At 46.1% G+C, this 15095-nt stretch overlaps 1 protein-coding gene across 1 annotated transcript; it reads left to right on the plus strand.

Annotated features, from left to right (window-relative positions):
- Positions 1-491: 491 nt before the first annotated feature.
- LOC134668304 (PHD and RING finger domain-containing protein 1) lies at positions 492-14915 on the plus strand. Its single transcript, XM_063525787.1, has 15 exons — positions 492-905; positions 981-1421; positions 1503-1598; positions 1910-2088; positions 3020-3239; positions 3936-4223; positions 4840-5019; positions 5504-5605; positions 6519-6631; positions 7561-7752; positions 8246-11456; positions 11714-12134; positions 12791-12888; positions 13441-13569; positions 14642-14915. The coding sequence occupies exons 1-15, from the start codon at positions 762-764 to the stop codon at positions 14744-14746; spliced, it is 5919 nt and encodes a 1972-aa protein (XP_063381857.1). The 5' UTR covers positions 492-761; the 3' UTR covers positions 14747-14915.
- Positions 14916-15095: the final 180 nt, after the last annotated feature.

Below are 15095 nucleotides of genomic sequence, written 5' to 3' on the forward strand. Positions count from 1 at the left end.
ATACCGCATTTAATATTCGATTGATACCAATTTATTTATGTGCGATTATCGATACTACTATTTGAATAGGCCAATAGTTTCTGGTGAATTAAATTGTTTAATAATGTTACTGCTATAGGTTCGTAATAATATTCTAAACATTCTAAATACATAGGTGCTAGAATGGTGCTACAGGAATTTATTTCATCACTTCTTAAAAATTGCGATAAAAACCGTAATAACTTGATGTCTCAAACACACCTACAGTGATACCAGCAAAGAGTATAAACTCCTCTGCAATATAATACGTATAGACTACTCTTTGCACTAATCATTTAGATAGAAAAACTAGCCACAACCATGATCCATGTTATAAAAATAGTAATTTATCGTTTTTATTTCTCTACTGTAAAATGACGAAGTGATGAAATTGAAATAATTCACATAGTGAAAGTATGTTTGGAATCTCAATAATCTGACGGAAATACTAACATGGCAATTCCGTCTTTAACACAAAATGAAATGAAAATGGCCGACTGAGTATAGAAGCGGCTTGCTGTCAAAATATTAAAAATAAATTATAACGCATTAGAGCAACTTTTATGTAATTAGACGATTGTAATGCCACTTTTTATCGTATTGACCGGATGAATTCAGTCATCTTCACTTCGAATGCTCCAAAATTGGACTCGCAAAGGTCATTTACACCTTTGCCAACTCGCTTCGTGTCTGCGTTCTGAGGCACCAGCGGACGGTCAGGCTGTGCTCAAGAGACCGCCAGGATGAGTGAGGACGGCAGCGAGGGCTCGGCGACACCGCCGAGGCCGCAACGACGCATCAAGAAAGTGATGGTGCTATCATCCGCCTCAGAGTCCGACAGTGACGAGAGCGATGGCCCGACGCGGACCCGCAAGAGGCGCCTACGGGTGAGCGCTACTCCTGACCTGGACTTTGCTAGTGTGTGGAGACAGTGCAGTGTTGTGACCGTGTGTGTGTTTCAGGTGGTGAGTGAGGATGAGGGTGCCAGCAGCAGCGGGAGCTCTGTAGGCGCGCGCCGGCGCCGCGCGCTGCCTCAACTCCGCGACTCGGACGCCGACAGCGATGGCTCAGTCGGTCCGGCCCCCTCCGCCCCTCCCAAGCCCGCCTCAGGCTTCGCCTCAGACAGCTCTGAGGGCAACTCAGACAAATGCTCCATCTGTCTTATGAGATTCACAGAACAAGAAGTGGGCACACCTGCGAACTGCGAGCACATATTCTGTTTAGACTGCATCACAGAATGGTCCAAGAATGTGAACACTTGTCCGGTGGACCGCATCACTTTTGATTCTATAGTAGTGAGGACATGTGCGGGTGGACGGGTGTTGCGTTCGGACCCTGTTCAGGTAACAGACCGCCGCCCCTCTGTGGAGATGCTTGTTATTGAGGACCCAACCGTTTGTGAGGTGAGTAAACTCAGCTGTGGCAATTTTTGAGTTCTATTTTCGTTCTTGACCATAGAGTAATTCAAGTTGTTATTTTTTTAGATCTGTGGCAGTATGGAGAATGAAGACTCAATGCTGCTGTGTGATGGCTGTGACCTGGGTTTCCACATGCAGTGTCTCACACCTCCACTACTTGAAGTAAGTTTGATTTTGATAACTAATTTGACAGGTAGAAACTTGCATGTGCCAAAATCAGCCTGTTAAGTAAATTTTGTTTACTATTCCCATTTATCAAGAGTCATCCCAGTGTGCACTCGAGTCATGCATAATAGACTGCAAATGGCATGTAAGTATTTAACCAGGAAGCTTTATAACAAATAAGATGGAAACGAAAGTAAATATTGTGTTGGCGTCTCTATTGCCCAAAATATAAGTGGCTCAAATAAGTACATAAACACCATTCCAATCATCCAATGCTACATTTATAAACAATATTTCCACAATTTCAGATCCCCATAGACCAATGGCACTGCCCAAGCTGCATCAGCCGTGGTCTGCACAACATTGGAAGCTTGGAAGACATTATATATCTCTCGGAGGTGGATGATCTCTTCACTGGCATTGCTGATATGGAGCTCCCGCAGGGCCCGCGTGCTGTACCTCTAAGACAGACTAGGGAAGTTAGAAGGTCTATACAGTTTTTTTATTAATTTCAATTCAGTATTTAAGCACAATGCAATAGTATAGTCATAGTAGTAGTCATATGAATTTTCTAAACATTACAAATTGCTAAATTATGTTTAAGCTAGGATCAACACCCAGATCTTCTATTATTTGGCTGCAATATAAATGCTTAATTTATTTAACAATAATTTAAACTGTGATGTAATTTAGAAAAAACATTAATTATCTTATCAGTAACAATATATATGTTAAGTTATTGGTTATTAAATTGTACCTTTCCCAAAATAAACAGTTTAAATTTAATTTAATTTCCAATAAAGAAGAAAAAATTGTATAGACTAGACTTAGAGTAGTCTAAGTCAAGTTTATACAATTGCAACTTAAACTGTAGAGTTTTTGGACCTTGTAGTATGTAATGAAACTTAAAACAGAAATCAGTTTCATTACTGAATTTTTAAATAGTACAATGAGTTCTCTGACATAATGTAGGTCATCACTTTTCTAGGACAGATGTAGTGCATAATTGTTTTCCATCATATTTTTTTGGAAACATTCGTATTTGTCATGCTATTTCAGTCAACTTTATTACTTTTTGCACCGAGACTAACTGAAATAGCAAGACACATTCGTATGTTTCTGTGAAAATACGATGGAAAATAGACTGTAAAGGTACTGTAACTGTAGTAGGTACTTACGTTGAGATGTTTACATGTTCATGTTACATTTATTCTTAACTTTAGACTAAGCACACTTCCGTTGCACCAAACTGTTCGTATCGTTAAAGAGTTCGCTTTTATGTATGGAAAGTTTCATAGAAAAGCGCCAGGGCGCGTCGGCTGACGTTGATAAGTCTGTTAAATGTGGTTGGTGCAACTGGCCCTTACTATCATCGCCATTGATCCATGTCTCATGTACTACTACACTGTCTCATGTAGGTCTTCAAGAAATCAATCCGCGGAGGAGCCGTCCACCTCCTCAGGACGCCGCGGCGCGCCGGCGGACGCGGCCGGCGCCCGCCGCGCGCGCGCCCCGCCGCGGCGGCGCCGCAAGCCCACCCGGAGGAGAACCAAGACTGTCATCATCGAGTACGAGATCGAGGAGAACGGGAAGTTCCCTATTACCAGACGGGTGAAGAGGACTGTTAGGAAAAGGAAGGTTCGGAAATTTGCTTAGTCCAATTCTTTGAAATCTACTTGTTTATTTAGCATGAAATTTTAAAGGTCTCTTTAAATAAAAAACGTATATTGGGATAAAAGATTAGATAATATATGAGGTACTTTTTAATGTACCATATAATTGGTATTAAAAAGTAAACTACCTAATACATTATGAACGATGATTGTAAATGCAAACGCGGGAAAACACATTTGTTGATTAATGATCAGTAATTTTGTAATGTGGATTTAGATACATACCTAGTAGAAGTAGTAGGTTAGAAGTTTCATTACTAAAGTAAACATATAATTGTCAGTTAACACATTCACTGCCAAGAACACGCATGTGTGTTCATTTGCATATTATATTGCATTTCACATTCATTCATAATGTAACTAATGTATTATGCTTTCTTTTATCATATTATCATAGGTACATAATATATATCATTATTGGTTTCCTATTTCAATTCAAAATTTAAATTCTTGAAATGTCAAAAACCTAGAGGTTCTCGACTCATACATTTTGTATGAAGGTGCATGTTCGTTATTGAGTCTGTGGAACTCGGAAGTAACTTTTCTGCCAAGGACTGCAGGGATTAAATCAACTCTTGTTTAGACCTGCTCTGAATCTGAACGAAATCTTTATATAAGAGATTAAAGTTACCTAAGCGCCCTAACAAATAATTAGTTACAGACGCGCGCGCGGCGGCCGCGCACCGCCGCGCGCCGCGCGCTCGTGCGCCAGTCCGTGCGCGCGCAGCTCGCCGCCCTCGCCGCGCCCGGCCCCACCCCCGTCACCGTCAGCGCCGGCGTCAGCGACCTCCATGTGCGACGAGCGAGAGCCGGGATACCGACCCTAAATCTGTTTGGATCGGAGAGGGACTTGGAGTATTTCTCGGATGAAGAAGTCGCATCGGAGGGAGCTTCGACAGTGGCGAGGGCAGTGCGGCCGAATGCGGCCGTCTTCAGTGCTTATAGACAGGTGAGTATAAAAGGTCACCGACCTCCATGTCAGCCCCGGCGCAAATTGAAGAAGTCGCATCGGTGGGAGCTTCAACAGTAGCGAGGGCTGTGCGGCCGAATGCAGCCGTCTTCGGTGCTTATAGACAGGTGAGACGATCTTACAACGCTAAGGTCACAGACCTCTGACCTCCATGTCAAACGAGCTCGAGCTGACATACCGATGTTAAGTCTATTTGGACAAGACTTGGACTATTTCTCGGATGATGAAATCGCGTTGGAGAGAGCTTCGACCGTGACATAGGCATTGCTTTGCTTTGCGATCTTAAGTGCTTACAGACAGACAGGTGAGTTTAAGAGGTCACTGACCTTCATGTCAGAAGAGCTCGGGGCGAATACCAACTTCAAATTTGTTCAGTTTGGAGTATTTTCTGTCTTCAGTGTTTATAGACTCCAAATCTACAGAAAATTCGTCAAAAAAGTGTTTACGAAAGTGAGACGTGAGGAGGTTGAAACAGTCAAATAATGATCAATCACGTCGTCATTATAACTACTTTTAATGAAACTCAAAAATTTAATCAAAGTTCAGTTTCATGAAACATCTGTTTCGTTGCGATAATTTTATGTTTTGTTAACAGGCTCGCCGTAAGATGGTGTCGGTGCCATCTCCCCCTCACGCCACCGCAGCACCCGACCTACTGTCCGACATATTGGAGAGCCAAACACTATTACACTCTAAGCGTTCTGTAGTGTCCGTCACAGTGGATGGACAGATCAGCATCAAACTGCGCGGCGAAGGCAGAGTCGATGTCAGCAAGGTAATTATAATGTGTATCTGTCTTTATCACTCACTATATTGGTAGTTAAACTACTGTCCATATTGGGGAGCCAAACGCTGCTGCATTCTATTGTTCGTTTTTTTAGCATTAGAAAGAACTTGGAAGAAGGTAAGCAATTTTAGCATGTCTTTTAATTGAAAAACGCTTATTAAAAATCAGTAACTATAATTTATGAAAGCAGAAGAATATAAATGATCGTATTAGATTCATAATTGTTACATGTTTGCTGTGACTTATTTTTAAAATGTGTTTTTCAATTAAAAGACACATCAAGATTGTTTTCCTAATTTCTAATGCTAAAAAAAACGAAGTATAAGTGTTCTGTAGTGTCCGTGACAGTGGATGGACAGATCAGCATCAAACTACGCGGCGAAGGCAGAGTCGATGTCAGCAAGGTAATTATAATGTGTATCTGTCTTTATCACTCACTATAGTGGTAGTAAAACTACTGTCTATATTGGAGAGCCAAACACTACTACACTCTAAGCGTTCTGTAATGTCCGTGACGGTGGATGGACAGATCAGCATCAAACTGCGCGGCGAAGGCAGAGTCGATGTCAGCAAGGTAATTATAATGTGTATCTGTCTTTATCACTCACTATAGTGGTAGTAAAACTACTGTCTATATTGGAGAGCCAAACACTACTACACTCTAAGCGTTCTGTAGTGTCCGTGACGGTGGATGGACAGATCAGCATCAAACTGCGCGGCGAAGGCAAGAGTCGATGTCAGCAAGGTAATAAAAATTAGTGAATAAATTGTCTGACCAACCAACTTGGTCATCAAACAGTTCAGAGAGCAATCACTAATTATTATCATAACATCATTTCACAGGAGAGAATAGATTTATGATTTTAGCTTCTCAAATGGCTGACCAAACCATGAATATGAAATAATTATGGTAATTACGAGTAGTTTGGTCATTGTCGTAAACTGGCCATTTCTATTGAACTTGAATAGATGTGTGCGTATTATTGTATAATGGTGTAGGCAATAAATAATAAATAGTCAATTACCGTTAGTTGAAACATGTTTTAGACGTAAAGATTTTCAAGACGTTTAAGATTTGAGCCGAACAAACATACAAATATTACAAGTTAAATAAAAGTTTGTAAATATATCCTAAGCTGTATAGTACACACCTCCTCTAAAAATGGAATTTAATTAAAAATAACATGAATTTAAAAGTCCGTTGTTGCATGACATGTTGCGTGTCTGTCCTTAACTTTGGTGCCGATACAATAGCGTTATAGGTAGGCAGCATCTAAATTTTTTTTATAGACGCACCAACAGTACATAAACAAAGCAAGTAAAGTTACATAAGTACAGCAGACACGTATAATATTTATGCATCAATAACAGGTGTGCAACAACATTCAAACAGTTCGAGGCTTTTACACTACTTTACAAACTATAACTATACATTAATAGTATATACATTTAAATGTATGATATTGTAAAGAACGGTTTGATGACAGGCCTCCGACCCGCCGGTGCGCTCGGCGCCGGCGCACGGGCAGCGCGGCGGCTGGGGCGGCGGCTACAGCGGCAACTACCATCGCGAGCAGAGCGCTAACAACTTTGGTCGGGGGTATGTAGTCTAATCTTATTTTGTCCAGGCATCCAACTGCAACTCAAAGCGCTTATCTTAACCTATTGCAATCGGGAGTTTGCCCAGGAAGATATGAATAATTTAAGGCCCTCGGTACACATCGTTGAAGCGTTGTTGTAGCGAATCGTATAAGATTACGCTTCATGTGCGGATTTGTTTGACTATGCACGTGTTCGGACCGTTCACGTCTTAAGGCCCGTCTCCATATCGCGCGGCACGCTATCCGGCAGCAGCGCGTCATGGATACCGGGCCCCCACGCCCGCGCGCCGACTCGACCACGGGCGCGCGAGCCCCGCGCCGCGCATAGAACCATTCGGTCATTGTCGGTTTTTCGACGCGCGGCAAAGGAATGTTCGCGCGCAGTTAGGACGGGTGTGTATATATTTCAGTTGGCTTGCACGGCAGCATACATGGATAATGAAAAGTGTCGTACTTTAATTAAATTATAGGGCACTAAACAGTTTCTATGTAACAGTAAATGTAGTGATTATCGCAACAGATATTTTTTGTATTTGGCTCTATACTTCGTTCCGAATAATTAATTTTTGTGATATAATGTGGTCGATCGTCGGATCGTTTACCGAGCGCGGCCGCCGCGCATAAGTTCAAGATGGGACCGAAATTGGTTTGCGCGCCAAAATACAGGTTTGCCGCGGTCGAACATTGCTCGCGCGGCGGCCCCGCAATATCGAGACGCGCCTGTATACGCGTTACGAGTAATACGCGTCACGCTTGCGTTCCGACGTCACGTGTCGAGGGCCTAATTTGTAACTAACCAGAGTTGAAAAAAAAAGTTGGACGGATCAAGTGAATAAACTAATTAAGTGAAAGCGTCTCAGATGATCATAGTGAAAATCTGACCGCATCGTCACTTCCACTGTAGAATAAGCTCGGAGTCCGTGCACAGGTACGAGTACGGTCCCAACGGCGGCGAGAACAACTACCCGAACCGCGGGAACAACTACGGCGGCGCGCGGCGCGACGAGGAGGCGTGGGGCGGCTGCCCGCGCCGCGGCCCCGCCCCCGCGCCCGCCCCCGCCCCCGCCCCCGCCTGCGCGCGCCCGAGGCGCCCCGAGCCCCGGCAGCAGGCGCCACACAGGTCATTAGCACTTTCAAGTCCCGAGGCCTCCCTGCCGCACTTAACGTGATTCAAAGTTTTTAACCCCTCGAAAAAAGGTATCATTGTCACTTCCGCCTATAAATGTGCGAGTTGCGAAAAATTTAAAAAAAAATTAACTTTCTAGAAAAGTTTTAGTGAAAGTTCCGTTTTGGTAATCGAAAGTTTAATTCTTCATAAAAAATATGAAAAATTTCCTTCATTTATATTTTGAAACTTTAGAAACTTTCCAGCGGCACATCTCTTCTGGCGCCTTAAGATTTCCGACTAAGTAAAAATTTTCTTTATAAAAATTTTTCGTATTTCAAAATTCATTGCATTATGTTCTTATTAAGGAATACCGGTAACTGTACCCTCCGAAACTCAATTCGTGTCATTAAACAAATGTTTTTACGAGCAAATAATGCTGCCGTTGTCTCCCGACTGACAGCACAGAATTTGTTAACCCCCACAAATATACTTACTAATGAATACATATTTCCAATTGTAGATTAGACAACAGACACAGCCTAGGCCCCGCCTGGCCGCGGGCGCGGCCCGAAGCCCCCGGGCCCCAGCGGCACTCGTTCGGGGGCTTCGACAACCCCCTCGACATGCGCGTGGCCCCCCACCCCCCCTCCGCGCCCGCACAGGACCGCCCCTTCAGACCCCTGCCGGAACCCCCCGTCTTCGCCTTCGACAAATTACCTGAAGAAAAATCAGAGGACGGAAGCGATTCGAGCCTAGTAATCGACACTGAGAAATATGACCCGACCGAACCGACACATGATGATGATGAGGAGGAGGAACCGCCTCAAACATCGGCACCGGTCTTCGGTCCATTACCAGCCCCGCCGGTACCTCCTAAAATCGATTCACCCCCCAAATCCCCAGAAATCACACCCCCGCCTACCCCTATCACTTCAGTACCACCCCTCCCCCCCGCTCCGGCCCTCCCGGCCGGTTTACTAGATACAGCCGTCAGACAAGTCTTAGAGGAGCACAGAGCGCTTATGGAACCGCAGCAAAATAACTCCGACGACGACTCTGATGGAGATTGCCCTAACTTCTCTATTTATTCCGCCACAAGCGTACATATAGCGAGCGCGGGCTCTCTAGCGCCCCCTACGATGCGTTCTAAACCTGATCTTGACATGACTGATTTAGTACAAGAGGATGACGAGCCGATTAAAACTCCTGAAGAAGAAGAAGTCAAAACTCCTGAACCGACTCCGACTAAGAAAGACGACTACAAAGAAAAGGTTTCCAAACGCTGCCCTATAACACCCAACACTCGAGACCCGATCAAAATTAAACTAAACACTCCCTCGCTTATAAAACGTGTTAGTCTTTATGATGATGAGGATGTTGCTGAAAAAACTGAGGAACCGAGTACAGAGGAGCCAGAAGCCCCGGAACCGACAATTGATGAAGTTAAAACTTCAGGAGAGCCCCCAGAAGATGACAATGATAGTGATAAAACGCCGATGGTAACGGATGAGAATATAGAACAGGATAACGATGAAAAAGAAGATGATAAACAGGACAAAGATGATAAAGAGGACAAAGAAGAAGATAATCAGGATATAGAAGAGGAAGAAAACGCCGATGAAGCCAAAATCAGAAGTCCATCGCCAAAAGAAGATAAGACACCAGAAAGACCAGCGGAAGATCTCGAAGAAGGGGAAAAACAAAATGGAACCGCCACTCCTACTAGTGAACGTTCACCTTCTGCACATTCCCCACGGTCCCCACACTCCCCACGGTCCCCACACTCCCCACGATCTGATGACGGAACGGAGAAGGAGTTGGTCGCTATAGCTGATGGTGAAGGTGCTCCAGAAAAAATGACCGAGTCCATTAGTGAAACGGAAGATGAACGCTCATACACGCCATGTTTAGACGAGAACCAGAGCAAAGATGACGTGAGACTAGAAGGCGAGGCGCTCGGCACAGAAATGATCTCCGAAGACGAAGCTAACGGCGTGTTCAGTGACGCCGCCGGCTCCCCGACGCCGCCCGAGCCGGACGGCAAGAAAAAGAAACGCAAAGAAGGCAAGAAAGATGGAAAGACTAAGAGTAAAGGAAAGAAAGATATAGCGTTTAGAAAGTTGAGCAAAGCGGGCCGCGAGCGCAGCTATAGAGATAAAGACAGACGCCGGCGCTCAGGGTCGGAGTCACCGCGCCGGGCGGCCTCGGAACGACGCAGACGCGAAAAACGCAAGGATTTAGAGAGATACGATGTTCGATCAGTCGTCACAGAGAAGAGAAAGAAACAGAAAGATCCGTTCGGAAGGGATGTGTCCCCAGCACGTTCCGCGTCGCATTCCCCGCAGCCGGAACGCAGGTCCTTATCGCGCGCGCGGCGATCTATATCGCGCCCGCGTAGGTCGCTGTCGCGGCCGCGCAGATCTTTATCGCGCGTCCGTCGATCGCTGTCACGCGTGAGGCGCTCGTTATCCCGGCCGCGTCGGTCGTTGTCGCGCGCTAAACGCTCCATATCCAGGCGGTTGACACCTAGTCCGCGAATTCGTCGGGCGAGTTTACGCTCACTCACCCCGTTATCACCGCGCGGTTCGCCTCCGCGACGCTCCGTATCGCCACGCCGAGTCCGCAAGCGCCGCAAGACGCCGTCACCGAGGCGAAGGGTGTCTCCTCGGAGGCGGGAACCGTCGCCCGTTCGCGCTCGCAAGCGAAGACGCTCCGCCAGCCCTAAGAAGGTCGGTAAAAAGAAGAAGCGCGCCCGTTCGCCCCCGGCGCCTGCGCCCCGTCGCCGCGAAGAACTTCGACGCAAATCGCCCAAGCGTAAAAAGAAGAGACGCAGCCGTAGTCGCTCACCAGAGCTATCCCCCGGCCCGCCGGCCGGCTGGTCGCCTCTGTCGGTCGATTCGCGATTGTTATCGCCGCGCACACCCCCGCCGGACGCGTCGCCGGCGAAACGTCTCGGTAAACGCAAGCGTAAGGAACCGCGCCGCCGCGAACGCATCAAACACAAGCGCGGCAAAGACCAGCCCGCGCCCAGCAAAGAAGTATTCACATCCGGGGACAATATCCTCGTTAGCGTTAGTTTCGCCGAGCAGCAAAAGACGGCCGGCCCGGCGGAAAGACGTAAGCATCGCGAGGCGCGGCGCGAGAAACGCAAGCGTCGGCGAATAGCGCCAGCAGCTGACGATAACGCTAAACCAGTAGCTATCATCGATTTAGAACGCTCGCCGTTCCGCGAGCTGACTCCCTCCCCTAAAAACGTGATCGTGCTCAGCGATAGCGACCACGGCGAGAAAGAACCAGCAGTTCAAAAGGAGCCGGAGCCTGCTCCGGCGGCGCCGGCGTTCGCGTTAGGGACCGTCGGGCCTAAGACACCACCGGAGCCCGCCGCGCAGCCTGCACCCGCCCCTGTTAAGTTCAGTCTCGCGGCTAAGCCCGGTACGGCACCTCGAGCGCCCAACCCACTCAGAGAAGACGAGGAACCGGCGCCGGCTGAAGCTGAAAACGGTCCAAACACACCTCCTGAACCTCCAGATTCTCCGGACGCCTACGATCCGTTCGAGCCGACCCGGTCGGCCTCAGCGTCGCCCGCCCGCGCGGCGTCGCCCGCGGCGGCCGAGGCGTCGCCGGAGCGGCCCAGCATGACGCTGGAGGCGGCCCAGCGGACCAACCTGTCGGCGGACGAGGTCATCGCGAGAAGGCCGCTGTCGCCTATTGAGAAGGTACGTAGTCTATTGATAAATTATACTTTCAGGTATGCCACAATGCTCTGTTATGGCACAGCTTATTTGGATAGGAAATATGTAATGTTCGATTTGGCGCGGGCACCACCGTGGCGCTATTAGATACGCTGCTTTTGCTGTAAAAGGGCTAGCTAATGTATGTAGCTCGGAACTTTGTGAAAGGATTTTTAATACAGGGCAGAATTAAGTTTGTCGCAGTCAGAAGATGCTTTACACTAGTATTTCGTTCATCGCAGGTGATGGCGCTCCTTCAGTCAACGCGAGACGAGTCCCCCGAACCAGTCCCCGCGGCCGGCACGCACCTGCCCGCGCCCGCCACCCCCGCACCCCCCGCCGCGCCCCAGCCCCAGCCCCGCATCCTCCTCCCCGAGCCTACCCGCGCTCAACCCAAACTCTTCCTCGCCAAACCTTCCCCCATCAAATCTAATCCTATCAAACCCATGCAAGCTACCAAGATATCCATGCTGCCTTTACCCAGGCATGAGGGCGGGGACTCCCCGTACTCGCCGGGCTCCAGTGACTTCGGGGACCTATTCTCGCCGCCGCCGGCGGGCAAGCGAGACGCGTTCGACTCGCTGTTCGGCGCGAAGCCGATTAAACGCAAGGATAAGTCGCACGCTAAGGTGCCGGTCAAGTTTAACAGGAAAAAGGGTAAAGGTAAGTATCGAATTTCTATATTTAAAATATGTAATTACAAAAAGCCCAAAATAATTAAATCTTATACATAGTTTAGTTGAATAAATAAACTTATTGCAAACTTTCATTTAACTTCTCGTATTTATGGGGTAAACCTAAGTTTAAACCACTTTGAGGTTAGAGACCAAAAGTGACAGAAATTGGGTGACAAAACAACGCAAACTATTCTATCTTGGATTTGTTAGAATTATTATGATTGTCGAAACAATAGTTCTATCAGCTTTTATAAAATATAATATTTTTTGTAAAAAATAAACTTAAGAATATCAATAGAATACTGACATATACTCCTAATAAAAAAACGGCATTTTGTTCAGAAGCTATACTTCGTTTTTTTTAGCATTAGAAATTAGGTAAACAATCTTGATGTGTCTTTTAATTGAAAAACACATTTTAAAAATAAGTTACGGCAAATATGTAACAATTATGAATCTAATACGATCATTTATATCCTTCTGCTTTCATAACTAATAGTTTTATATTTTTATAAAGCGTTTTTCAATTAAAAGACATGTCAAGATGGCTTACCTTCTTGCAAGTTCTTTCTAATGCTAAAAAAAACGAACTATAGGACAATTCCACTTCACAGATTGTGTAACACGGTAATATGGTTTCAGGCAACAAGACGCAAGTAGGAGTCAAGATAGACGACGACAACCTGAAGATCCTGGACGAGCTGCCCAGCTCGGCTGTCGAGATGCAGGTTAAGAGCAAGGTTGGTACACCATACACCTTGCAGCATCCAGGAGGCGCCTCCAGCGCCGCTTTCCGGACATAAGTCTGCCGTGCCCTTCGGAAGAACAACATTTTTTTAATAGCCTGTTATGGTGTCCCACTGCTGGGCAAAGGCCTCTCCCCTTGATTTCAACGACTCCCGTTGTTGAGCTTTTTCCGGCCAGTTATTAATGAAGGTGTCTAAGTCGTCCCGCCATCTCCGCCTGGGCCTGCCACGTCTGCGCTTATTTTGCGGCATCCACTTGGTGGCTAATATACTAGCCCACCCACCGATCCGGATGCATGCGGCAGACGTGGCCTGCCCAGTCCCACTTCAGCCTGGCGGTCTTCTCCCCTACGTCAGCTATGCGTGTTCTGGAGCGCAATGTAGTGTTTCGGATGCGATCCGTCCTTGTGATACCTAGAATGTTGCGCTGCATACGACAACATACAAGTAAAATATTTTAAGGCACAAATCTTATGCATTGATGAAGTTAGTACAGTTGTTTATAGAATTTACTTCATTATAATAATTATTTTGATATTCTTTCAGTTCTTGAAGAAACTGAACCGACAAGAACGCGTAGTGGAGGAAGTTAAACTCGTGCTGAAGCCGCACTACACACGCAAACGCGTGTCCAAGGAGGAGTACAAGGATATCCTGCGCCGCGCCGTACCCAAGGTAAATACAACCTTGTCTTACAGTAATAAGGTTCAATTTGTGTGGAGGAGTGCAAATGTTGGGCAGCGCTGTGCCCGGGGTAAATACAGCCTTGTCGTACATATGATAAGGTTTATTTTACTAAAGCCGCACAACACACGCAATCGCGTGTCCAATGAGGAATACATTCTGCGCGGCACCGTGCCCAAGGTAAATACAACCTTGTTGTACATCTGATAAGGTTCATTTTGCTGAAGCCGCAATACATGCGTAAGTGTCCAAGGAAATATTTCTCTTTCAGAGGCTGTTCAGAGGTAATCCTGCTTTGAGCCATGGCAGTAAAGACAACCTTATTGTTCAACTATTAAAATTTGTTGACAACGTTTTCATGACTTGTGCGAGTCGGACTCGCGCACAAAGGGTTCCGTACCATTACGCAAATACGGCAAAAAATCACGTTTGTTGTATGAGAGCCCCAGCATATTTATTATATTCTGTTTTTAGTATTTGTTGTTATAGCGGCAACAGAAATACATCGTCTGTGAAAATTTCAACTGCCTAGCTATCACGGTTCATGAGATACAGCCTGGTGACAGACCGACGGACAGCGGAATCTTAGTAATAGGGTCCCGTTTTTACCTTCTGGATACGGAACCCTAAATGTTATCATTATGATTGTAAAGTTTCGGCTTTTTGTACTGTAGTGTATAGACGTCTCGAGCGCTTACGTCATGGTGAAGTCACTGACAGTTAAGGCCTGTGCACACCGGCTGCGTGTGCGTGACGTGCACGTACGCGTGCGGCGTTGTAGTATACAGATCCTTATGAGAGATGGCACACCGCTTGCGTGACGTGTGCGTGTGCGGCTCCAACATTTTAGCGCACGCACACGCGCACGTCACGCACACGCAAGCCGGTGTGGCTCGGCCTTTAGGGTCAGTCGATGTCAGACTGCGAATAGAGCCGGTTGTACCGCGCGATGTTTGTGTTGGCGAACCGTTGGAAAAACATTAAATCGTAAGATTTACTGAGGTAAATACAGTACTTTACATGTACATTTATGCAAAGATATAAAATTGTATGTTTGTTCCAGATCTGCCACAACAAGACGGGTGAGATCAACCCCACGAAGATCCAAGCCCTGGTGGAAGCGTACGTGAAGAAGGCGCGCAAAAAGCACAAGCTCGGCCTCGCGTAACCTCCCCTTAATTATAGTTAAGCTATTTATACTTAAATGAAGTATGAGTGAAGTGATCATGTACTAGATGAATTCCTTATTTAACATAGTTTGCGATAGATATATTTCTTCACCTGTCGGATAATATTAATTGATCGTTAATTTAATAATAAAATATATTTTAGTTGGATGGAGTATTACTATTTGATAGTGCGAGCTCCGTCGGCAGCGCGCGCCATATACATAATGTAAATAATATGTACATATTTAATTGGAGTGAAATGACTATTTTATTTACCGACCCGCAGATATCGCACGCTGTAGATACCTCGTAGACATTACTAGTGTAAGCTTAGCTGTGAATGCGATG

The sequence above is a fragment of the Cydia fagiglandana genome, chromosome 10 (genome assembly GCF_963556715.1).
Source record: "Cydia fagiglandana chromosome 10, ilCydFagi1.1, whole genome shotgun sequence".
NCBI classification, from domain to species: Eukaryota; Metazoa; Arthropoda; class Insecta; order Lepidoptera; family Tortricidae; genus Cydia; species Cydia fagiglandana.